Below are 23,954 nucleotides of genomic sequence, written 5' to 3' on the forward strand. Positions count from 1 at the left end.
ATAAATAGGTTTTAATCACCAAGTAGCTGCTCGTTTTGCAGTACTTCTCTCCTACCCTATAAAAGGGTTTTCATTCATTAAAAAATAGTGATTTTTGTGTGTGGTAGTTCTATCGTTAAGTATTTAGATAGGTCACGCGACAATACCTTAATGTCACGTGACATGCTCAAAAATTCATTCAAATATAATAAGGTAAAATTCACACATAGATATCTTAAGATTCACACAATGATACTACAAGGTTCATATTTGACCTAAGTGTCTATGATCCTTTCTTTATTATGACGCAAAATGTTATATATATTAAAGCTTTTTACAGTGTATCTTATATGGCAGGATATGGAATAATTTGAGTTAGATACATGCCATGAATAACAAAAAGAAATAGATATATAGAGAGTAGGTGAACCCAAGTGATAATGATTCATGATCCATCAGTGTTGTCGCCACACATAAAGATTGATTTGTAATGCAGTTCCAATCCAACCAAATCATCGCCAACTCAAATTGACATAAAGGTAAGAAATGAAAGTGACATGTCGTATAGTAGAAATCTGCAATTACAAGCCCCGTCAACTTCAATTCAGCCGGGGGCTTTTGGTAAAAGTGGTAAGAAAATACTTACTATTTAATATAGCAAGTCAGAAATTGTCGTCCGATTGTCGCATCAACTTCTTACAAAACTGCACCAGTCGTGCACTGCTCTGGTTAGCTCACTCACTCCATCTTTTCCTCTTCTTCTGCCTCAGACTCTTCCTGTGAATTGAATTTCGTCCACATTCCAAACCAAACATGCCTCTGGGAACGCTTGAAGTCCTTCTCGTTGAAGCCAAAGGCCTCAAGAACACTGATTTTCTCGGTAACTTTTTCTCTCTTCCCCTGTATTTATATGTTATGAATCTTGAATTCGTCACATTAATTTCTGTTGGTAATTTTATGTGTGTCATGAAATATGAATTTTGGGTTGCTTGGTTGTTTTCTGATTTACCATCTGTAGATCTGAATTCTTTACTTCTTATATCAGCTGAGCTCAATGTTGTCAATTTCAAGGCTTGATGATGACCATGTTTTTTCGTTTCTGCATTTTGTGAGTGTAAAAATCAAGTTGAATCTTTGATGAGTACCCCCAAAAGTAAAGAATTGATGAATTTTGCATAAACCCTTTTCATTGATCCACAGTGAAATTATAAATGATGTAGAAAAGATCTAATTTTTCACTGGTGTTTTTCCTCAACCCATATGATCTTTGTGTCTAATTCATTTTTGTTTTTGTTTTTTGATATGTGGGTATTTTGGGTTTAATTAATATCCGGCCACTGTTGGTATCAATTTTCTTTTAAAAAAAAGACATGATCTTGATGGCGTATAGCAGTCCATCTGATCATCATTTCCTCATTATTAATTGTATTTTTCTTCCTTATAATGTTTACAAGTTCTGTTCTAGTAGTTTTTGACTATAGGGGCCGGTGAGTCAATTTTTCTGGGATCAATATAAAAAACGTATGTAGGTGTTTGGCAGACTCAGGAAGAGTATATACTTTTTTTTTCTTGTTGGGATGAATATAATACACTTTCAAAAAAGCCAGTTTAACTGTGATCAAGATTCTGTAAGCTGCGCTTCGTCTATTGATACAATTCACTATAAACACGATATTCACTTTTAAAATTTATCTGCATTAGATTTCTGAATATGCTCATGAGTCATGTATGTCATGGGTTGACTGCTTTGTGGCAGCTAAAATTGATCCCTATGTCGTTTTCACTGTGAAGACCCAGGAGAAGAAAAGCAATGTGGCTAAAGGTAACAGTGTTCTAGTCATGAACTATATGTGTTAAGTTGCGTGCGTGCAGTTTGAATGAACTTTGTTATAGAAACATTGTACATGCAGGGCAAGGAAATGAAGCAGAATGGAATGAAAGCTTTTTGTTCACAGTCTCGGAGGATGTTTCGGAGCTTCGTTTGAAAATAATGGACAAAGATACCTTTACTGCAGACGACTTTGTTGGGGAAGCAACGTGAGTACTAATTTGTCTTTGTGATTTCATCTGTATAAGGTCACTTAAAAGTTATTTCGACGTTGTTCTAGTGTTCTCTCTGGTTAAATTAAGTCAAATGTGTTCTAATTAGATGTGTGATTTATCTATGGTGGCGTGCAGCATTCCTTTAGAGCCATTGTTCGCTGAAGGAAGCCTTCCACCAACTATGTACAATGTTGTCAACAAGGACCGAGATTATCACGGAGGGATCAAAATTGGACTCACATTCACTCCCGAGCCTGAGGTATTTTATATTTTACCTATCAAACTTTAACAGAACTTTTATTCTTGATTGGATTAGAGTGTTTGTAGTCAGGAGTCAGCATTCTATTGTGTGGTTGTTGGTGGCTGTGTTGAACATCACAATTGACACAATGTTACACTACATTTTTAGTGCCTGTGAATCAATCGATCTATTAATCTGTTGTTGCAGAGAAACAGCTTTCGTTCCAGAGACTATGCTGCTGAGGAGAACTATGGTGGATGGAAAGAATCATCTTTCTAGGAATGGCCTTGTGATTTGCAATGAAATGTATGATGCTCATTTAGCTGCTTGGCGTTGGAATAAAGAGCATCAGTCCTGTTTGAGTTTCCCTTTCTGTGTAATCCAGTTATTAGACTGATATTTTTGTGCCTCAACATATTTAGTGGACTCAAATACAGTTAAATTTACTTGTTTTCGTACGGGAGATGTTATTTGCACTCTAAAATTCATGCGTATATGCATGCGACCTTATTTCAGGCTCTCCCAACAATGATTTTTTAAAAATCAAGTTGCTTGCCCCACCAAATGCACTTTCAAACTAAGATTACGTGATGAAAAAGATTAGTGAGGAAGGATGAAAATAGTTGGATATTAGTTGGTGAGAGAGCGCAAATCAAATTTGATGGTTTTAATTTCAGTTAGTCCTCCTTTCCTTAGCTGTCTTTTCAATATCAGGGTAACACATGTATTGAAACTTTCATTTAACAAGGGGTTAACTTAATCAGCATAAACTTGTTAAAGAAAGTTCTAAATTCAAATCTGATGGCAAGATATAAAAATGAGTTCAGAAAAGAAATTTGATCATCAGTGTTAGTTAAAGATTTTGTATTCAAAGACCTGTTTTAGTTGTTTGTGTGTTGGGCCTCATCGCGCCCCACATACAAGTCCAAAGTGAAGAGCCCACTTACGCCAAATTTATGTTATTACGGTCTTAATTATTATCGATTAAATTTCGGCATCAACATTGTAAATGACATATTTTTCATTCTTTTATAAGAGAGATTTTTCACACTTTTCTTTGATTTGTTTTTTTAGTACAAGCGATAGTCTAAAGTACAATGGAGGGGGATTTCTTACACTCACACAACTATGATGCCGTAGAGATTCTAAAGTCTATAAGTCAATGCCCTTTTTCATTGGATTAGACCCGTTGGCACTTTTCTTTGATTATAGATTAAACCAAAGATGTGCCAAAATGGAACAAATCTGCAATTAGCAACAAATTATCTGGCATTTGCAAAAATAGTAAAAAGTACAAACTTATAGCAACGCGTTAGCAATTAGTTGTTTTCCTAAATTAACAGATTTTGATCGTGCTCTGTACATGCCAGAATAATAAATGAGAAACGAATACGCGTCTTCTCACCACGTTTTATGGCGGGACTAAGAGTTGAAAACGACGACATGTCGTATTATGGAACCCAACATCATGAACCTGTCGTATCGTAATTAGTCTTTATATGCAATAAAAAACGTCCTAGACTTTGTACCTTCTCCTTCTTCTATCATTCTCTCTCTCTCTCTCTCTCTCTCTCCCTCTCTCTTTATGTCTGTGTTGTGTTCATAGTTTCTTCCAATCCAAACATGCCTCACGGAACGCTCGAAGTCCTTCTTGTCAGTGCCAAAGGCCTCGACAACAATGATTTTCTCGGTAACTCTATATATACATCTCTCTCTCTCTCTCCATGTGTGTGTTTTATATGAACATTATTGGATCAATAATATTATTAATTTAATCTATGAAGGCCAATATTGTTCTTATATTAATTGATACATGAGAAATGATTTCTGGGTTGCATTGCATTGTTGCTTTCTGCTCGATCTCAAATCTGAATTCTTAATTTGCTTTGTGTATATATATCTTAATGCCTAGTTAGCTGTTACATGATTATTATTTTTTCTGGGTTTTCATGAACATGTTTTCTCATGCCATACATATGTTTCTGATTGTAAAATGTTGGATCTTTGATTGATCAGTACCAGCAAAACAATCCCTCTTCATTGATCGTCAGTAATTTCAAGTGATGTATAAAGTATCTATCTATTTTTTCCCCGGTCCTGTTTTTCGTCATCACTATTGTTTATGTCATCAAATTGGTTTTATTTTATTTTTTGATATATATATATATATATATATATATATATGTTGGTATTTGGCTTCAATTATCTTGTAATTAATCCAGGCTGGGGCGGAGCTATTCGCAAGCCTGGATTAGCGATGACGCCCTTTGAAACATGTATAAAACATAACCATGGATTTCAGAACAAATCCCCATAATTTGAAGTTTGTGTGAATAACAAAGGACATGATCATCTACTGACATCATCAGTTGTTTTTACTTCCTTATGATTGTTTTTAGTACTCTTCTTCTAGTTAGCTGATTTCCTTTTTTTATTTTTCTCAATTTTCAATTACAGCTAGGCCTTTTTCTGTCACTGTCACATTTTGTAAGCAGTGTAAACAATCATATATTATATATGTGTTTGGTGGGGTTAGGCATTGTCTGTAAATAGTTTGATATAATATGATGTTTGATTATATATATGTCTGCATCATGGGTTGAATTGAATGCTTTTCATGGGCAGCTGACATGGATCCCTATGTCATTTTAACTGTAAGGACCCAAGACAAGAAAAGCACTATCGTCTCAGGTACAGTTTCTTTTCAGCTAGCCATGTCTTTCTTATTTATAATTCCATGCATTTGTTTCTACTTAATTTTGGGTTAAATTGGTTTTCAAACAATTGTGTTGTAATTGAAAATGTTGTACATGCAATGCAGGGCAAGGATCTGAACCAGAATGGAATGAAACCTTTTCATTCAACGTCTCCGACGATGTTGATGAACTTCGTTTGAAAATAATGGACAAAGATAGCTTCAGTTCAGATGATTTTGTTGGGGAAGCAACGTGAGTTCTTTTCTTTTTGTCCTTTAATTTGTATAAGGTTTCTCAAAAGAGTCTGCAGCAAGGCGAGCCCTGTTTGGTTATTCAAAACTCAAGCTATTAGAAGAAGTGACCCAACTGAACTGGGCTATATGGTTTTATATATCAAACAACCTAGATTAGTGCTAAAAAAATTCCTAGTAACAAATGTGTATTTACGCGTTACGAAATTTGGGTACGGGTTATTGACAGATGACACATTCAATCACGGACCTCCCAACTTATTGATGGTTGATTTTGATTTGGGTGCTCACATTCTAATACTTAATAGCTACTCTAACTTATCTATATATGGTCGCATGCAGCGTTCCTTTAGAGGCTGTTTTCATTGAAGGCAACCTTCCACCAACTCCATACAATGTTGTCAATCAAGAAAAGGAATATCACGGAGAGATTAAAGTTGGCCTCACTTTCACTCCTGAGGTAGATATTGTTACTCATCAATCAAAAGTTCACTGCTCCTTTGCTCCACTTTTTGGTCATTTGCTTTCAATCTTTTCATAGCTTTAACATTTTCATAAATGTGTTTTGTTTATTGCAGGGAGGCAGCCATGGTTCTGGAGACTACGGCGGTGGCTCGGAGAGCTGTGGTGGAAGGAAGGGATCATCACATAAAGGAGAGGAAAGCTATGGTGGTGGTGGCGGCGCCGCCTATGGTGGTGGCGGTGGCGGCAGCGGATATGGTGGTGGTGGTGGCGATGGTTATGGTGGTGGTGGCAGTGGTGGTTATGGTGGTGGACGTGGGAGCGGCTATGGTGGCGGCGACGACTATGGTGGCGGTGGCGTCTATGGTGGTGGACGGGGTGGCGGCTATGGTGGTGGTGGTTGTGATGGTGGCTATGGTGGTGGCGGCAGCGGTGGCTATGGTGGTGGCAGTGGCAGTTATGGTGGTGGACGTGGGAGCGGCTATGGTGGTGGCGGCGGCAATGACGACAACTATGGTGGCGGTGGCGTCTATGGTGGTGGACGGGGTGGCGGCAGTGGCTATGGTGGTGGTGGCGGTGACGGCTATGGTGATGGTGGCGGCAGCGGCTATGGTAGTGGACGTGGCAGGGGCTATGGTGGTGGTGGTGGACGGAAAGAATCATCGGAAGCGGAGGAAAGCTATGGCGGATGGAATGAATCTTCTCACCGAGGATGATTAAGAGTGTAATAATGTATTATTGATTACTTAATTAGCTGCATGGTATTAACTTGGGTAAAAAGAATAAAGAGCTTTGCTAGCCATGTTGAAGGGTTCCTTTTCAGTTCTACTTTTTGTGGCTCTACTTGTTTTTTATTAGACTGAAATAACCAGTCAACTTTACTTAATAGTGATTGCTTTCATCTTCGCTTTTACCCTCTCTCCTCATTATACCTAATTTCCATGATTAAGAGCATCTAATCACACTAATTTCGGTTTGTTGCTACCCAAATTCGATTCAATGTAAACACCTGGCATGCGCTTTTGAGTGTTTTTTCTTTACTCAACACAATTCTTAACAAATAAGTTTTCAGCACCCATTTAGTCATCCATAATATAATAACTTGTTATGCATGTTACCATTGGGTCAAAATGGCCTGCCTATTTCCTTCAACTTCAGTTTAACAATCAAAGCCAACATTAAAATTCAATTGAAGAAACTCCTCTAGTTTTGGAATCGATCTCTACTTCTTCATCTTTTTTTTTTTTTTGGGTTGTAATTATTTAACAGTCAAATTTCTGTATGGTCTTTTTATTCAAAGAATCGTGAATACAATAGTTGAATTCTTATCGTAAGTGTAAGTACTCTTACTGCATAAACTATAAGGCACCGCTCAAAAATTACATTGAGTTACATATTTTTCTTTTTTTAATAGAATTTGAACTCGAAATATTTTTCAACTAAGTGGTGACTACGTGTTGGTTTACTTGCCACATAAGATGTGATAGATAGAGATTACAAAATGTTGTGAGTGTAATTAAGATCTAAACAGCGGAAATTAATTTAACGTTGAGGGGATTAAAAGTTGAAAATAACATGCCACATTACGGAAACAGAATTGAACAAGTCAACTGGTAACTGTAACTTGGAAAGAAAAAAAACTGGTAACTGTAACTAGTAACTAGTAACTGCTAAGAAAGCTATTTAAATAGTTGACAGGCAAATGAATTCATAAGTCGTTTCCAGCTCAGAAAACTGCAACTTAACTTGTAGACTGCTCCCTCTTCCCTCTCTCTCCTGCTTTGGATTTCAATTTTCAACCGATCCAAACATGCCTCTGGGAACGCTTGAAGTTATTCTTGTTGATGCCAAAGGCCTTGACAACAATGATTTTCTGGGTAACTATCTCTCTCCCTCTGTGTCTGTGTTAAGGATCTTCGACCTGCCAGCTGATCATTTTCTGTATTATTTGTAGAAACACATATGCAAGAGAAATAATTTTTGGGTTGCTTATGGATCTCAATTCTTTGCTAGCTTCGTCTTATCTGAACGAATGCTTTTGCCTGACTTTTATAAGCTTGATGACCCTGTTTTCTCATGTATGTGTGTATATATATATGTGTGTGTGTGTGTGTGTGTGTATTTGTGTGGGTAAAAAGTTGAATCTTTGATGCACTAACCAAAAACAAAAGAATCAATGAAAGTTCTCATTCACTTTTGCATAGATCCATAGCAAATTTAAGTCAAGGAGAAAAGATCTATCTACTTTTGACATGTGGGTGCTTGGGTTTACTTATCTATAACCATGCTAAGCTAAATCAGGATTTTTATTGATACTTTTTTTGGGTCAACATATTTGGATCCACAAAGAATTTGATATAAATCTGTTATACTTTTTGATCTTTCTGCTTTAAGTTTCTGAATTTGCTAATTATGTATGTGTGACATGGGTTGAATGCTTTATGAGCAGCTGACATGGATCCCTATGTCCTTTTGACTCTAAGGACCCAAGAGAAGAAAAGCAATGTGGTCTCAGGTACATTTCTACTTCTAGCCATCTTCATCTTTTGTGCACATCCATCCTGCAGTAGAAATTGTTTAACTTTTGGAAGAACAATGGCTTAAATTGGTGCCTGCAGTTTTCAATGAATTGTGTTAAGAACAAAATTGTACATGCAGGGCAAGGATCTGCACCAGAATGGAATGAAACCTTTGTATTTACAGTCTCTGACGATGTCTCCGAACTTCATTTGAAAATAATGGATAAGGATAATTTCAGCGCAGATGATTTTGTTGGAGAAGCAACGTGAGTATTTTTTTCGTTTTTTCGGTCACTGGAAAGCAATTTGCAGCCCTCAGAAAATAGGTTTTGGGTTTTGGCAGTTCAATAATCTGTGATACATTCTCCGGTGAAAAGAGTTAATTTGTAGTTTCATGTCTAACTTATCCATGGCTGCATGCAGTATTTCATTAGAGCCAGTGTTCACTGAAGGTGGCATCCCACCAACTCCATACAATGTTGTCAATCAGGACAAGGAATACCGTGGAGAGATTAAAGTTGGACTCAGATTCACTCCTGAGCCTGAGGTGCTTTCAATTTTATTTTTTTTTCCTTTTTCAAAACTTTAAGTTTTTAGTCAATGTTCTATTTTATGATTGTTGTGTTGAACATCACTGCTAAAGCAATTTTTTGCACCTACATTGTTAGTGTCTTTACTCTGACTGCATTCGTTATTGCAGCAAAACGACGGTCCATCTGGGGAATATGGTGGTTCCGAGGAGGGCTACGGTGGATGGAAACAATCATCTTACGCAGAGGAGTAGGGCTAGTTTGGATTGGAAGAACCATCTTACCAGGAATAACCTTGTGATTTACAGTGTAATGTATGATGTTCATTTAGCTGCCTGGTGTTGGCTTGAGAAAAGAGAAGGAGCTTCAGTCATGTGGGAGGTTTCCTTTTGGTGTGCTTTTGTGGCTCAACTTGTTTTTTATATTAATTAGACTGAAATAACCAGTCAATTTTTTATATTAATGGTGATTGCTTTCATCTCTGCTTTTACCCTCCCTAATCATTACACTTAATCTCCATGATTAGGAGCATAATCACAATAATGTCGGTTTGTTGCTACCCAAATTCGATCCAATGTAAACACCTGGCATGTGCTTTTGAGTGTTTTTTGTTCACTCAACACAATTCTTAACAAGCAAGTTTTTAATTAGCATACACCAAAATCATCCATAATATAATTTTTTTTTTTTTGGGACGAAAATCCATAATATAATAACTTGTTATGCATGTTACCATTGGGTCAAAATGGCCTGCCTATTTCCTTCAACTTCAGTTCAACAATCAAAGCCAACAATAAAATTCGATTGAAAAAAGTTTCCATCAAACCCAGGGAAACCTCATTACTCCATAAAGCTCCTCTAGTTGTGGGATCAATCTTTTCATTTTTTTCAAGTATTCAACGATCACATTTTTATATGTTCTTTTTGTTCGAATAAGCGTAAAGACGGTAGTTGAATTCTTGTCAAGAGTGTAATTGTAAATACTCTTTACTGCATGGCCCCGTTCGAAGATTACATCTTTTAAGTTCCATATTTGATCTCAGAATCTTTTCCAACACAGTGGTGACTAGGTCTTGGTTGAGTAGGCTCATATAAGATGTGATTAGCAATGTTGTGAGTGTAATTAAGAACTAAACAGCAGAAATTATTTTAACGTTGAAGAGTTGAAATAACATGCCACATTATGGAAACCGACTGAACAAGTCAACCCGTGTTCAGCTTCGGAATGTTGGTAACTGGTAACTAGTAACTGCTATGCTAAGAAAGCTATTTAAATAGTTGACAGGCAAATGAATTCTTCTTCATAAGTCGTTTCAGCTCAGAAAACTGCAACTTAAACTTGTAGACTGTTCTCTCTCTTTTCTGTGGATTTCAATTTTCATCCGATCCAAACATGCCTCTGGGAACGCTTGAAGTTCTTCTTGTTGATGCCAAAGGCCTCGACAACAATGATTTTCTGGGTAACTCTCTCTCTCTCTCTCTCTCTCTCTCTCTCTCTCTCTCTCTCTCTCTCTGTGTGTGTCTGTTGAGGATCTTCGATCTGCCAGCTGATCGTTTTCTATACTAACTGTAAAAACACATGCACATGAGAAATAATTTCTGGGTTGCTTTCTGCTTCACACTTTTGTGGATCTAGACTCTTTGCTAGCTTTGTGTTATCTGTATCAATGCTTTTGCCTGATTTTTCTAGGCTTGATGAACCTGGTTTCTCATGTGTCTATAAATATGTATATACTTGCGTGGGTCAAAAGTTGAATCTTTGATGCACTAACTAACCGAAAACAAGGAATCAATGAAAGTTCTGAGTCACTTTTGCATAGATCCATAGTAAGTTTAAGTTAAGGACAAAGGATCTATCTACTTTTCACATGGGGGGTGCTTGGATTTACTTATAACCATGCTAAGTTGGATCAGGAAATTGTTTTTTGGGTCAACAGAATTGATATTTGGATCCACAAAAAATTTGATATAAATCTGTTCTACTTTTTAATCTTTCTGCTTTAAGTTTCTGAATTTGCTAATTATGTATGTGTGACATGGGTTGAATGCTTTATGAGCAGCTGACATGGATCCCTATGTCCTTTTGACTCTAAGGACCCAAGAGAAGAAAAGCAATGTGGTCTCAGGTACATTTCTACTTCTAGCCATCTTCATCTTATCTCCCCTGCAATAGAAATTGTTCAACTTTTGGAAGAACAATGGCTTAAATTGGTGCCTGCAGTTGTCAATGAATTGTGTTAAGAACAAAATTGTACATGCAGGGCAAGGATCTGCACCAGAATGGAATGAAACCTTTGTATTTACAGTCTCTGATGATGTCTCCGAACTTCATTTGAAAATAATGGAAAAGGATAATTTCAGTGCAGACGATTTTGTTGGAGAAGCAACGTGAGTATTTTTCTTTTTTTGGATCCTTTAATTTGTATACGGTCACTCGAAAGTAATTTGCAGCCCTCAGAAACTAGGTTTTGAGTTCTAACAGTTCAACCTGTGATATATTCTCTGGTGAAAAGAGTGTAATTTATACTTTCATGCCTAACTTATCCATGGATGTTTGCAGCATTTCATTAGAGCCCATTTTCACTGAAGGTAGCATTCCACCAACTGCATATAATGTTGTCAATCAGGACAAAGAATACCGTGGAGAGATTAAAGTTGGACTCAGATTCACTCCTGAGCGTGAGGTGCTTTCATTTTTTTTTTCCTCTTTTGGAACTATAAATTTGTAGTCAATGTTCGATTTTATGTTCTATTTGCACCTACATTGTTAGTGTCTTTACTCTGACTGCCTTCGTTGTTGCAGCAAAACGACGGTGCATCTGGGGAATATGGAAGAAACGACCGTCCATCAGGGGAATATGGAAGAAACGACGGTCCATCTGGGGAATATGGTGGTTCCGAGGAGGGCTACGGTGGATGGAAACAATCATCTTACACAGAGGAGTAGGGCTAATTTGGATCGGAAGAATTATCTTACCCGGAATGACCTTGTGATTTACAGTGTAATGTATGATGTTCATTTAGCTGCCTTGGTGTTGGCTTGAGAAAAGAGGAGCTTCAGTCGTGAGAGGTTTCTTTCTGGTGTGCTTTTGTGTGCCTCAACTTGTTTGATGGATTGAAATAATCTAAAAATAAAAAATAGATTGCTTTTCATTGCTTTTGTATTTGCTTTACCTCATACTGGATAATGATTTTTTAATGATTTTTTTGTTTTTCTATCCAGTATTCATACTCAACCTAGAATTCTTAATAAATAAGTTTCAAAATCACACATGATTTAATCATTAAAAAATATTTTATTCTACGTATTATCATTGGATCAGTTCAGTTCGATTTTGAAGAACCGAAAACTGTACTACTCAATTGAATTGCTGTGACACATTTAAAATCTAATCCAAACACGTGGATTGGATTGGATTGAAAAATGACCTCTCTTTTGGTTTCAATGAAAAAAAAAAGTTAAAATAATCAAACCAAACCAAACCAAAAAAAAATACTCGGGAATTAACAAAACTGGAAAATGCATTAAGAAACCAGAGCAAATAGCATTACAGTGCCAAAGGAGTCTTCCAAAAAAAAAAAATACGGTGCCAAAAGAGTTATACTAGAAAGTTAAAACCCATGAAAAATGAACAACAGAGTTTTGAATCAGAAAGAGAAACAGTTATTCAGTGAAGGCTTCTTGCCTAAACGGGTCTTCCGATGCTTCAAGGAGGCCAGCTTCGATGTTCTTGCCTGTTTCAGTGCTCTCTACTGGGTCGGTGCTTCCCTCCAAGCTACCACTATCCTCACCTGGAGGAGACGATGCAATTGATAGAACACAAGTAAGAACCAACACAATCACTACCAAGGGAACCAACGGTTCAAAAACAACGCATTTTAACTGAAAGAGTTTTGTTTCTTCTGCAGCAATCAAAAGGCACCATTATAAGGCGAGTTACAGAAAAGTGAAAACCAACATTTTTTTTTTCTTAATGTATCACTCGATATTTAACTCAGATATCTTCAAGTTTGATTGCAAGTCAATTTTTACGATATATGCAAAACCTTCAGAACAAATTAAAGGGTCCTTGCCCAACTACAAACAGCAGTGTATGATTTATGCTATTCAAAATAAACCATTTCGTAAAAACTTAAAGTGAGAGACAAAGGTTTCAAACATTTTCCAGTTCAGATATTTACCCTGATCCAAAGGCAGTGGCCTAGAGCTCTGACCCAAAAGCTTTCTTCTAGCTCCAGAGCTAGGTCGGGTCCTCCTTGGTATGAAGCCAGCTTTCTTCCGAGTCTTATTGCTATTAAAATCCTACAAGAGGATGTATGATTAAATCAATGTCTGATAGTACAGCAGGGCCTTCTACATATAAAAGGGATTATGTAATTCAATTGAAGGAAGGTATCCATAAATAACAAAAGAAGAGCAAGCCAGCAAGTCTCTTTTCCAGATGTATTATGAGTGGTAATATGAAGGAGGTTCCCTTTCCTAATATATTTTAACAGTAAATTGAACTTTTCAAGGTAGCAATGTATATGTAAAATATATGAGAGACATGAAAAATTGCAGAAGACAACGAATCTAAATAAATTAGAGAAGGAAAGCAAGAAAGATCAAACTCACTGGGGCATATATTGAAAGCTTGGCCTCCTTGGCATAGTTCACATATCGCATAAGATCTTCGTAAGTGAAAAAGTGCTGTCCAGTTGCTGGACACCAGTAGCACTGTAACAGCCAAACATTAAATCAGGAAATCACTCAGTTCCCAAACCAGTTGAAACATCAGGATGAATAAAAAAATTTAAGACTCATCATTTTAGTTTTCACAAAAATAGTATTTCTTTCCAAGTAGAATTAGTTTTCTTCTTTTAAGCCAAATAACGGGCAAATTGTATACTGCCGTTTGATCTCAGGTAAACATGCCATAGTCAAAAGTACTGATTAGGCTAAACATGCCATATCAAATATTCAATCCATAAACTGGTAAGGAAAACCAAAATAACTTGACAAACAATATTTAATCTTTTACCATCAAAGTTAAGAACTGGGGTACATAGCACTCACGCATTAGCAAGCACATGAGCAGAAGATGACATACATTTATGCATACTTATGGAAAATGCCTTACTAAAGATTCCTTTAACATGGATAAAAAGATCTTCCTATATTTATTACAAAACAATAAGGGAAAGCTTCTGTTCATTAACTGTCAACAATTGGTGACTTGGAAGCCTAGCCTCCTGTGACTACAGGATACATTACTTAAAACTCCACTTAAGGCTACCTTGAAGAGTGATATTAATTTATGAAAAAAAAAAACAGAAAATACAAGGCTAAAGCTACACTATTCCTTTTCAATCCAGAAAGGCAAGTTTACATTCAATAAGAATACAATCAAACACAGTGCCACCGAACATTCAAGAAGCAATCCAACATGCATGTTTCAATTAGAAGGATAAATTATTGCACAATAGATTTAAAACCAAATCAACTAAGTCAATCTAACACCAAAGATAATATCCACTTCCCAATTGATTAAGCTTATGCAGGTGAAAACTTTGATTCTAATACATGAGATTACATCAATTTTCCGACAATAAAACACAATAAGATCATTATTAGAGAAATTAATGAGATTTGTGTTAAGTAATGAAATAAATGAGATTTCGGTTAAATATAAAATAAATGAGATTTCAACTACTAAGAGTTTATATGAATAATGTGCAAAATGAGAACTACATCAGCTAAGGCAATCTACCACCAAAACTGAAACCTATAACAGCAGTAATGCAAATCATGCATGTGTAGAGAATATTGATTAAAGCACTTCAGAACTAGAACAGAACAAGAAAATCAATAGATAAAGAACAGAGCTTGGGAATCATGTGTGTATTTACCGAGGATGTGGATCCGTCCTTTCCGACCTCACTCTTGAACTTCCACCCATCAGGAATTGGAGTATCGGAAGGCTTATCTCCCATGGTTGAGAATGATTATCTCCTTCAACAATGGTCTAAAAAATCTCTCCCTTCTACCTCCACCCTGCTTGAGGGTTCTTTTAACCCTAAACCTTCGATGCAAACGAGGCATTAAAGGGATAATTCTAGAAAAGGAAAAGATGCCTCCGAGTCCACGTGTTCCCATCCACCAGTGTGTTCTGTTCAGGAGCCAAAACGTAACTGCAAACAAAGAGAATTAATTCTTCCCTACGAATATAAAAGAACAACTGGAAATGACAAACCGGACAGTGCACATTCATGTATCAAGAAAACAAGAAAACAGCGCACCATTAACACGAAAATAGAAACACTCAATGGCAGGATGAATGCCAGATAAGAGCAAAGTATTAACAAAAACAAATTGCCTTAGCATTTCAGAGTGAATCTTCAATTTTAATTTTTAACTTTTGGGATAAGATTAGAGATCAAGATCATCTTGATTAGATCCTCAATGTTCCCTTTTATAATCAAGAACAAGGAAATTAGTTCCAGGGAATCTGAATTCTTAATCTCTATTTTCCTACTCTCCCTCAAGGTAAACCAATAATTATAACTTTGAAACTGTCACGTGTTTTGCCTTTTTGACATTTGATTTTAAAATTTCAAGAACTATGTGCTGCAACACCAAACAAGCATATAATGAAAACAAGTTAAATTGGTTGTCAACCATGCAAAGAATAAAAAAGAAACACTTTAAACCCAAAATTATAAGATTTTTTTTGGTAAAAAAGAATTTTGGGATAAGATATGAGTAGCTTAATGATACACAACAACAATAGCATCCATCAATGTCAGAACACATTTGAGTTCTTACACACACTAGTTTAATAGCATTCCTTACACACATCTGAATTCAGACCTTCCCATCTCTCTGCTTTCAAGCTAGCTAGTAACCTATTGAATGAGATACAAAATCCTTTAACATTTACGAAGTTCTGAATAGTAATTACTGTCACTCTTAACAGCCCAATATTATATAAAACCAATCCAAAAAGATAAAATCACTTTCATAATTGCTGTATTGATTTGAATTTCCACAACATACAAACACAAAATAAAATTCCTTGTCCCAAGAAATAACAATGAGTTGAACAAGGCATCATAAAGAAGATAAGAATTAAGAACTAAAGACTGGATGTTAAAAAGCCTAAGATCAATTCATTTTTCCCCCAATTGGAGTAATATAACTCTACCATAAGTGGCAACAAATAGGCCCAACTCGACAAAAAATAAACAATCATACAATCAAACAGAATGAAAACCCAATGCAATATCTTACAATAACCACCAAACTTGAAACTAATATTCTTCCAAAAAAATTTACATTTTGGAGCCACAAGCAGAGAATGTTTAAAAATTTAAACTATTTCCTTTATTGGACTAAAAACTCTATTTTTTTTTCCTTTCTCAAACAATTAGGAACCGTCGTTCACCATTTCTCAGCAACCAAACAGAAACAAGCAACAACAATAAAAGTAAATAGGTTCATATTCTGACTCTGCCTGATATTAAAGCAAAGCGTTCATTTCTACCTTCGAATTTCTTCTTCTGCTTCTTCATCATCATCATGTACTGCGAGCTCAGAGAGATAGCTCCGTAGCTTTGCTGTGATGCCAGTTCCGCGACGTCGTTTTATGAAACCGAGTAAAAGATTTTCCAGCCGAAGACAATTTTCCAGGAAAATCAAGAGAAGGGCTATTTCCTGTTTGGCTCGGTGGAAAATTCAAGCCAGGAAACTACGGTGTCTGCTGCGTTGGCATTTAAATAGAACGATCGTCGTAGAAAACAAAATGTCGTATACGCTCGTATTTGGGGCACAACTCCCGCAACAGTGGCAAATTTGTTTTTAAAAAAATTATTTATAATGTTTTTTTAATAGGTAAATTAGTTTATTTTTCAAAAAAAATACATCTTCAAGTTATTGAACTTAATTTTTATTGATTACTTTCTTTTTATCTCTATTTCTTTCATTTAAAATTTTTGTAATGTTCTAAAGTTAACGGATAACTAGTGGAAGGTTAAAATTGGAAGATTTGGAAATTTTAGTGTGTACATTGCAATATTTTCATCACTCTTTATTATCAGAATTACTAATCAACGATGATTAAAACACAATCCAAACTCAAATTGACAAGGTAAAGGTTACAATCATACACACCAACTAGTTATTAGTCTAGGGGTACTTCTCTTCTCAATATTGGAAAATATTCAAAGTTCAAATTTCACGTCCTCTTTGAAAAAGTTTCCCACCCGTAAAAGTACAAGACACATAAAACATGTAACATAAGCTAAACAAGCTTATTATAGCAGAAGCTAGTACGAGCTACATGGATTTGGGGGATTCTCGGAATTTTTAAAAACACAATCTAAGCCAGGATGAATGCCAGATATATAAGAGAGAAAGCATTACCAAAAACAAACCTACTTAGCATTTCAGAGCTCATGTGTTCAAAATTATTAGACATGATGAGTAGCCTAACTGGTACACAAAAACAACAGAATCCATAATATTTTTTGAATAAGAATTTCTTTTTTAGAGCGTGCAACTAACTACTAACTTTCATCAACACAAACTGGATTGACCAACAAGAAGTTACTGTAATATACAAGTACTACTAAAAAACTGTAGTTCGAGTTCGAGGGTTTAAAACTCTGTAAATTTTATATGCATCTCACGGCAAGTTCCTGCTGTTTCACTTCACAGCAGATGCCTGTTCTCCAAATCGACAAAGTACTGATGATCTAATGCCAGCTCGACAGTGATCCTTTCGCTGGGGTCGTACACGAGCATGCTTTGTAGTAAGTCGAGGCCCAGATAGGGGAGACATACATCGTTGAAATACCTTCGTATATTGTCATTGTGTGCCTGAATGTCCTTTTGCACAAACTCCTGCCAAAATGGCCACTCAGGTAGCAGTTCTACCCCCTCCCATGACTCAGGACTATTCCGACTAGTCGCGACTGCCCTTGAGAGAGAGACACTCTGTTAGTCCTGAGTCATGGGAGGGGGTAGAACTGCTACCCGAGTGGCCATTTTGGCAGGAGTTTGTGCAAAAGGACATTCAGGCACACAATGACAATATACGAAGGTATTTCAACGATGTACGTCTCCCGTATCTGGGCCTCGACTTACTACAGAGCATGCTCGTGTACGACCCCAGCGACTGCACTTGAGAGAGAGACACTCTGTTTTCTCTATAGTGAGTAGAGGGTCTTGGTTTTCTTGGTGTGAGCAGAGAGTTTGGACAGGAGAGCAGAGCGTTTCCTTTATAGTTGTATTTCATTAAATAGTGTATTGTGTGAGACTTTTGAGTGTGTGATATACATACCAAATCACATAACAAATCACACCCTCCTATGCATGATTCTCATATATGCAATCATACTTTTTTTCCCCACTATTTTTTCATGCTTTTTACTTTTAAAAAAAAATTGGTGTATTGTGTGAGACTTTTGAGTGTGTGATATACATACCAAATCACATAACAAATCACACCCTCCTATGCATGATTCTCATATATGCAATCATACTTTTTTTTCCCACTATTTTTTCATGCTTTTTACTTTAAAAAAAAATTGACGATAAAGGGCCCACATCACAACATACTCCCCCTTTTCCCTCCTTTCCCTCTTCCTTTTTTTTTTAAAAAAAAATCCTTTCTTTCCTCCCTCCCATGACCCCTCTTTCTCCTCTTTTGCCCACTATTTTTGTATTTTTTCGACTTTACATTAAAAAAAAACTTTTCATAATAGCTCTTCTTTCCTTGTAGACAAGCTTATTTGGAGCAAAATTATATTTTTGATACTTTAAAAATAAAAAAATAAAAAATATCCTGCTCATTATAGACATTTCCTCGCAAGGAGTTGCAGCCCTCCACAACTCTGCCAGTGTGCCCACAAGTTGCTTGATCTAATGCCAAAGAGGTTTTTTTTTATATTTTTTTTATTTCTAATGTGTAGCTGCTGTCCATACAGTGCACATGGCTAAATTATTTTATTTTATTTTATTCTAATTCCCTGTCCCAAAACGTTTGAGACCAGGACAAAACAAAAAAAGAAAGAAGAAGCCTTACCCACAATCTGGAAGAAACGTTGATAACGTGCAAGGTGTTTTTTTCAATCCACAGTTTTGGTCCAAGCTTTGACAAAAACTAGGAGTAGTCATGGGGTTGGGCTAGGAGTTTTCAGTATGTTTCTTTATTTTGTATTTCTGGTGCTATCTATTTTGCATTAGGTGTTGGTGGTTTTGGATGTAGCTTCTAGCCTCAGCTTATGCTTTTGAATTTCTATTGTTGGTTTCTCAGTTGTGTTGTGTTGTGTTGTGTTTCTTTAACGTATTCATTCTGGCCATGTGTGGCTATGTTGGGAGTTACATTGTTGATGTTGGTGTACTCTCCCTGGACTAACCTTTGATGGTTACTGTGCCTCCATCTTTGTATTAACCCTAAAAATTGGGTATATTCCTTCAGGTTATGTATATAGGTGAATTATGATGGGTGATAGAGTTCAAGCTTGTATAGAAGTATAAGTAAAATCATGTAATTGCAATTTATTAAAATCATAAGTAAAATCCTAAGTGAATTAAAATCATAAGTAAAATCATGTAATTGCAATCTATTAAAATCATGAGTAAAATCATATAATTACAAATCCGGTTGAAATCCATTACATTAAAATCATGTAATTACAATCTATTAAAATCTCAATTGAATACACCCCTTAGTTTCTTGGTGCGAGCAGAGTTTGGACAGGAGAGCAGAGAGTTTCCGTTATATTTGTTGTATAAAGGGTACAAGCAAGCAAGGAGCTTCATTGAACAGAAAAAAAAAAAAAAAAAAAAAAAAAAAAAGGAGCTCTGTTAGTGAAAGTAACGGGTATTGAGAGTAACTGGACAGTGTGGGCCTTGGGGCTTGGACAGTGTGGGCCTCTTCGTCTCTCTATGGCAACCCATTGATCCCGTTGCCTTCCACACACCACCGCCATTTCGATCCCTTCGAGCGAGCTTCGACCTCCAAACTCCAATGCACCGCCGGCTCCGAAGACCCGATTCATAGGATCCGACCCCATCTAAATCCCAGCTGCAAACAAGGACCCCGATTCCTCGCCTGTGTCTCCAGACAAGGAAGTAAGTTCAGTTCATTCATCTTATTGCCTCTGTCTCCAGAGTCAGAAGAAGAAACATATTTTACCTTTTTACGTTATAATCTTCAGTTGATTTGCATATTTATAGTAGGGTGGTTCGGAGGTTTTGGGCTTTGCCTAAAATCTACTGGTTTCTATTGTAATTTTATAGCGATTCATGTTGGATGTACATTTTCTGTTTGTTGCTGTTGAAACTTTTCGGGTTCAGCATAAAGCTTTTTTTGGGTTAACCAATGGAGTAAAGGAAAAAAGAAAGAACAGAAACTGATTAAGTTCTTTTGCCTTTTCGATGTTTAATAACTCTGACTCTCCAGGAGCACTGTTTTCTTCTTCTTTTGGGGAAATTGGTGATTGATTAATTTGATACATCCGTAAATCCTCTTCTTCTGTGTGCTATACCATCGAAAGCTATTTCTCATATATCTTGTCCTTGTGCTGATTCTTTTCTGCAGCTCAGCTGCTTTGAGCTGCAATTAAAGGGATGATGAGGTACCAACCACCACCACAGCTGTTGTATTTTCAATGAGTAATTCGTAGTCCCTGTCTCGAAGAACCAGGTTGTTAAAAGGTGACAATTTGGTATTCAAGGAGATGGATCATATAGGACAGGTTCTATTGATGGAGAGGGTAAGATTAAAAAATTATCTGTAACAGCTTGAAGCGGCTACTATCTTTATTGGTGCATTCTGGGTTTTCAGTCAACCCTACATTTGATTTATTTATCACATTATCCTCATTTGAAAATTATATTACATGGTAATTTGTGGATTTCTTTTTGTTCATACTCTTCTCTAGAATCAACGGATGTTCCGAATGTCTCAAATTCTTACTTGACAGTTTTTCTCTAGCTGACTTATTTTATGTAGTTAAAATTTCTTTCTCAATACCCTCCTGGAAGCGGGTATATTGAGTAGGACAATAGTATTTGTCTTCAGATGTGGTGAAGATTCCCCACAAGGTTAATTTGTTGGAAATAAAACTTTTTATTGGCTACTTAATACTTGTTTAAACTAGTGTTTGGAAAGAAGTTAAAAAGAGGGTTACTATGGACGGTTTCTCAATCCTAACAAGCGGCCAGTTCTTTTTGTGTGTAGGCTTTTCATGATAGCCTTCGCAACATTCTTTTCCATATGTTCGATTGAAGGTCTAAATCTAATATGCATGAATTCTGTTTATAATTAGAAGATTGAATTTGTAATATTATTATATTTTGCTTTTCATTTTGTAAACTTATATTAAATATTTCTGAATGTTTTGTTCAGTTCGTCTTTTGATGGCCCTGATGAGGAGAAGGGCACTCTGGAACTAAATGACGAAGCTACACCTCAGATGGGCATAGGGTCAACGGTGATCTGATTTTGGGAAGCATTATCGTTCGTTCTTATGGGTCCAGCTGCATACCGGCCCAGAGCACATGCTGCTGCCTCTTATACTCCATCAATTGAGAAGGTCGACCTGTCTTACAGGGACTGCTGGCAATAGATTATGCAGCAAAAGAGGCAAGTTTTAGCTTTTTTTGAGAGAATTCTTGTACTTTATAGTGTCTCTCTACTCCACTTTAGACGATTTTTTTTAAACATCATGCTGAAGTTATTTTACATTTATGGATGAATAATCATCTCCTTTGAAATCATTTACCCTAGGTGCTTGGCTGGTGACTTTGTGAAGTATGTGCAAACTTTCCTTGAGTGAACCTATGAAAAATGCAGGAGCCCATACATTGGAGGCAAGGATGTTTCCCTTTTCACTTTCCTACTGACTTGCCGCAGCAATATTATTTTTAGATATGTTATTCTCTGCATCTTTTGTTGGTCGAATTCTCTGCTTCTTTTCCATTGATTATTTTGTGCTTGCTTGTTGTTTTTCTTTATGTTAATGTTTAGAGTATTTAATGTTCTTCTGGATTGGTTGTTTCAGCTGTTGTAGTTGTAGACAAGTGTTATCTCTTCCTTTTCTAAGGGAGGAGATGTGGAGTTTGACGGACAAACACTACAGTCTACGTTGACATTGTTTTATATAATATATAGTTGCGGTACACTAAGACAAATATAAATATCAACAATGTTAGTGTGATTTTCACATTGTTATTTATAAGTTCTTGATTTCTGAATGAGATTGGTAAGTATCTAGTTTTAAATGTTGATTAGTCCTGAGAGAGAAACCGCTCCCCAACTTCTGTTTTCTCCATCTCTCCGCCGCATCGCATCCTCTTCCCCTACCCATCGCTTTCCCTGTCCAACCCTCTCTCTCTCCTTGTCCGCTCCCTTCCTCTCTGTATGTTTTGCGTTTTCCAAAATTTCCTCTATTTTAACAACCACCATTTCTATAGATTGTTTTGTTGGGTTTCATCTTTTTTGGCGAAACTGGTGGGGGAAATTTCTACAGGAAGTGGTGTGGTTCTTGCACAGAAGCATGATCGATTAGAGCAGTTATTACCAGTTTTATTGTGCAAGGTTACAATTTGTTGGGTGGCAGTTGCCTAGTAAAGGAGTGAAAAATCTTTTTGAATGAACTTTTGATTGTTGTTTTGTTTCTGATGACTGCCCTTAATGGGTTTATTATCGTTCTTGTTTGGATTTGTTTTGTTGGAAGAGACAATTGCTCCATCTCGTTGTGCTGCTACGCAGTTTTTGGTCTGTCACAGTTTAACGTATTGAATGATGATGATGGTCTTTTCCTTTTAAATAGTATAGCCTCGACTGTACTTTTAGTATTTATTTTTAAATAGTATAGCCGACCGGCTATTCTCGATTATTTTTTACTATACTTTTTCAAAAAGTTTTTTGACAGTTAGGGGGGCGCCCTTTTTGTACATGTATAAATAGTATAACTGTGCGGCTATACTCTGTTTTTTATTAAATAGTATTAGCCGCTCGGCTATACTCGATTTTAATTTTTGTTAAAAATAGTATCGCCGCGCGGCTGTACTTATTTTGACACGTGGACCCCTAATCGCAAGAGGGTCCTCTTTTTTTATATATAAATAGTATAGGTGCCCGGATATACGGGATTTTTTATATTTTTTTAAATATTATAGCCGCGCGGCTATACTGATTTTGACACGTGGATACCTAAATGCTAGTGGTCCTTTTTTATGTGTAAATAGTATAGCCGCCCGGCTATACTCGGTTTTTTGTTTTTTAAAATAGTATAGCCGCGCGGCTCTAAGTGATTTTCTTAATTTTGTAAAAAAGAGTATAGCCGCCCGGCTGTACGTTTTTTGACCCGAATTGCAAGGGGGGTCTTTTTTTCACATGTATAAATTGGCTATACCAGGTCTTGTCTAGTTTTGTTTTTAAAATAGTATAGCCAATCGGCTATACGCGATTTTTTCCTAATTTTATTGTTTCATTCGATTTTTGCTATTCTTCAGGCAGTTCTGGAGAAGAGAGCTACAAACATAAACTGATTTTGGGGGCATGGGTTCCTTCCCATCCTTGATATTGATTGTATCCTCAATTATTATGTTTCATAGAATATCGATGGTTTTTCTATTCAACCTAATACGTCCTTCATCATCATATATTTTCTATTGATGTGCGTGTGATTAATACCAAGGTTGCAAGTTTGTTTTTGTTAATGTTCTTAGAGACACACGATATCAGATTTCAAGTTCTTTTATCGATCTTTCTCAGTCAAGGTGTGAGTAGCATGGTAATCACTAAATAATTGTTCAAGTCATCTCATGGTTCAAAGAATTAAAGTATCCTAAAATTTTAGGTAAGCTACTAAATCCAACTTTTTAAACTCGAAAACAAAATTTGAGTCCAAAACAAAGAAAACCTGTTTGGTAGCCCTATTTTTAAAAACTCAAACTCAAGAACAATTAAAAAAACATCCCAATTATTAAAAACAAAAAATATATGTTTTTTCAGTTTTTTTCTAATAACCCACAAGTTCTCAAATTTTTAAGATTTGAAAACAGTTTTCAAGTTGCATACCAAACAAGTTTTTGAATCTTAAAAATAGATTTATGAACTCCTTGTTTTTAAGAAAAATCAAAGTTTTTGAGTTCCCTATTTGAATAGGATATCAAACGCCACCTGAGTTTTCTAGGGTTTTTTCATCTTCCGGAGGTGGAGCTGGGGTTTAACGTTTTG

The 23,954-nt window shown here is 36.3% G+C and overlaps 5 protein-coding genes and 1 long non-coding RNA gene across 6 annotated transcripts; 5 read left to right on the plus strand and 1 right to left on the minus strand.

Annotated features, from left to right (window-relative positions):
- Window positions 1–656: 656 nt before the first annotated feature.
- Window positions 657–2,721, plus strand: LOC110759337 (elicitor-responsive protein 3). The gene is made up of 5 exons (XM_021961391.2): window positions 657–859; window positions 1,736–1,801; window positions 1,890–2,016; window positions 2,158–2,281; window positions 2,471–2,721. Exons 1-5 carry the CDS (start codon window positions 793–795, stop codon window positions 2,540–2,542), a joined length of 456 nt encoding a protein of 151 aa, XP_021817083.1. The 5' UTR covers window positions 657–792; the 3' UTR covers window positions 2,543–2,721.
- A 1,052-nt stretch (window positions 2,722–3,773) lies between these two features.
- On the plus strand, window positions 3,774–6,585 carry LOC110759323 (uncharacterized). Its single transcript, XM_021961370.2, has 5 exons — window positions 3,774–3,953; window positions 4,889–4,954; window positions 5,085–5,211; window positions 5,553–5,670; window positions 5,789–6,585. Exons 1-5 carry the CDS (start codon window positions 3,887–3,889, stop codon window positions 6,386–6,388), a joined length of 978 nt encoding a protein of 325 aa, XP_021817062.2. The 5' UTR covers window positions 3,774–3,886; the 3' UTR covers window positions 6,389–6,585.
- Window positions 6,586–7,388: 803 nt separating this feature from the next.
- LOC110759329 (elicitor-responsive protein 3-like) lies at window positions 7,389–9,199 on the plus strand. The gene is made up of 5 exons (XM_021961379.2): window positions 7,389–7,549; window positions 8,122–8,187; window positions 8,331–8,457; window positions 8,615–8,738; window positions 8,892–9,199. The coding sequence occupies exons 1-5, from the start codon at window positions 7,483–7,485 to the stop codon at window positions 8,973–8,975; spliced, it is 468 nt and encodes a 155-aa protein (XP_021817071.1). The 5' UTR covers window positions 7,389–7,482; the 3' UTR covers window positions 8,976–9,199.
- Window positions 9,200–10,012: 813 nt separating this feature from the next.
- Window positions 10,013–11,874, plus strand: LOC110759328 (elicitor-responsive protein 3). The gene is made up of 5 exons (XM_021961378.2): window positions 10,013–10,181; window positions 10,782–10,847; window positions 10,983–11,109; window positions 11,282–11,405; window positions 11,525–11,874. The coding sequence occupies exons 1-5, from the start codon at window positions 10,115–10,117 to the stop codon at window positions 11,666–11,668; spliced, it is 528 nt and encodes a 175-aa protein (XP_021817070.1). The 5' UTR covers window positions 10,013–10,114; the 3' UTR covers window positions 11,669–11,874.
- Window positions 11,875–12,225: 351 nt separating this feature from the next.
- LOC110759284 (uncharacterized) lies at window positions 12,226–16,452 on the minus strand. The gene is made up of 5 exons (XM_021961338.2): window positions 16,245–16,452; window positions 14,611–14,892; window positions 13,337–13,438; window positions 12,904–13,024; window positions 12,226–12,513 (listed from the first exon to the last, which is right to left on the minus strand). Exons 2-5 carry the CDS (start codon window positions 14,692–14,694, stop codon window positions 12,386–12,388), a joined length of 435 nt encoding a protein of 144 aa, XP_021817030.2. The 5' UTR covers window positions 14,695–14,892; window positions 16,245–16,452; the 3' UTR covers window positions 12,226–12,385.
- Window positions 16,453–19,604: 3,152 nt separating this feature from the next.
- On the plus strand, window positions 19,605–22,714 carry LOC110759288 (uncharacterized). Its single transcript, XR_002527084.2, has 4 exons — window positions 19,605–19,837; window positions 20,307–20,481; window positions 21,117–21,353; window positions 21,498–22,714. It is a non-coding gene; the product is annotated as an uncharacterized LOC110759288 (long non-coding RNA).
- The last annotated feature ends 1,240 nt before the right edge of the window (window positions 22,715–23,954 follow it).

Source organism: Prunus avium, chromosome 2 (assembly GCF_965620075.1).
Source record: "Prunus avium chromosome 2, drPruAviu1.hap1.1, whole genome shotgun sequence".
NCBI classification, from domain to species: Eukaryota; Viridiplantae; Streptophyta; class Magnoliopsida; order Rosales; family Rosaceae; genus Prunus; species Prunus avium.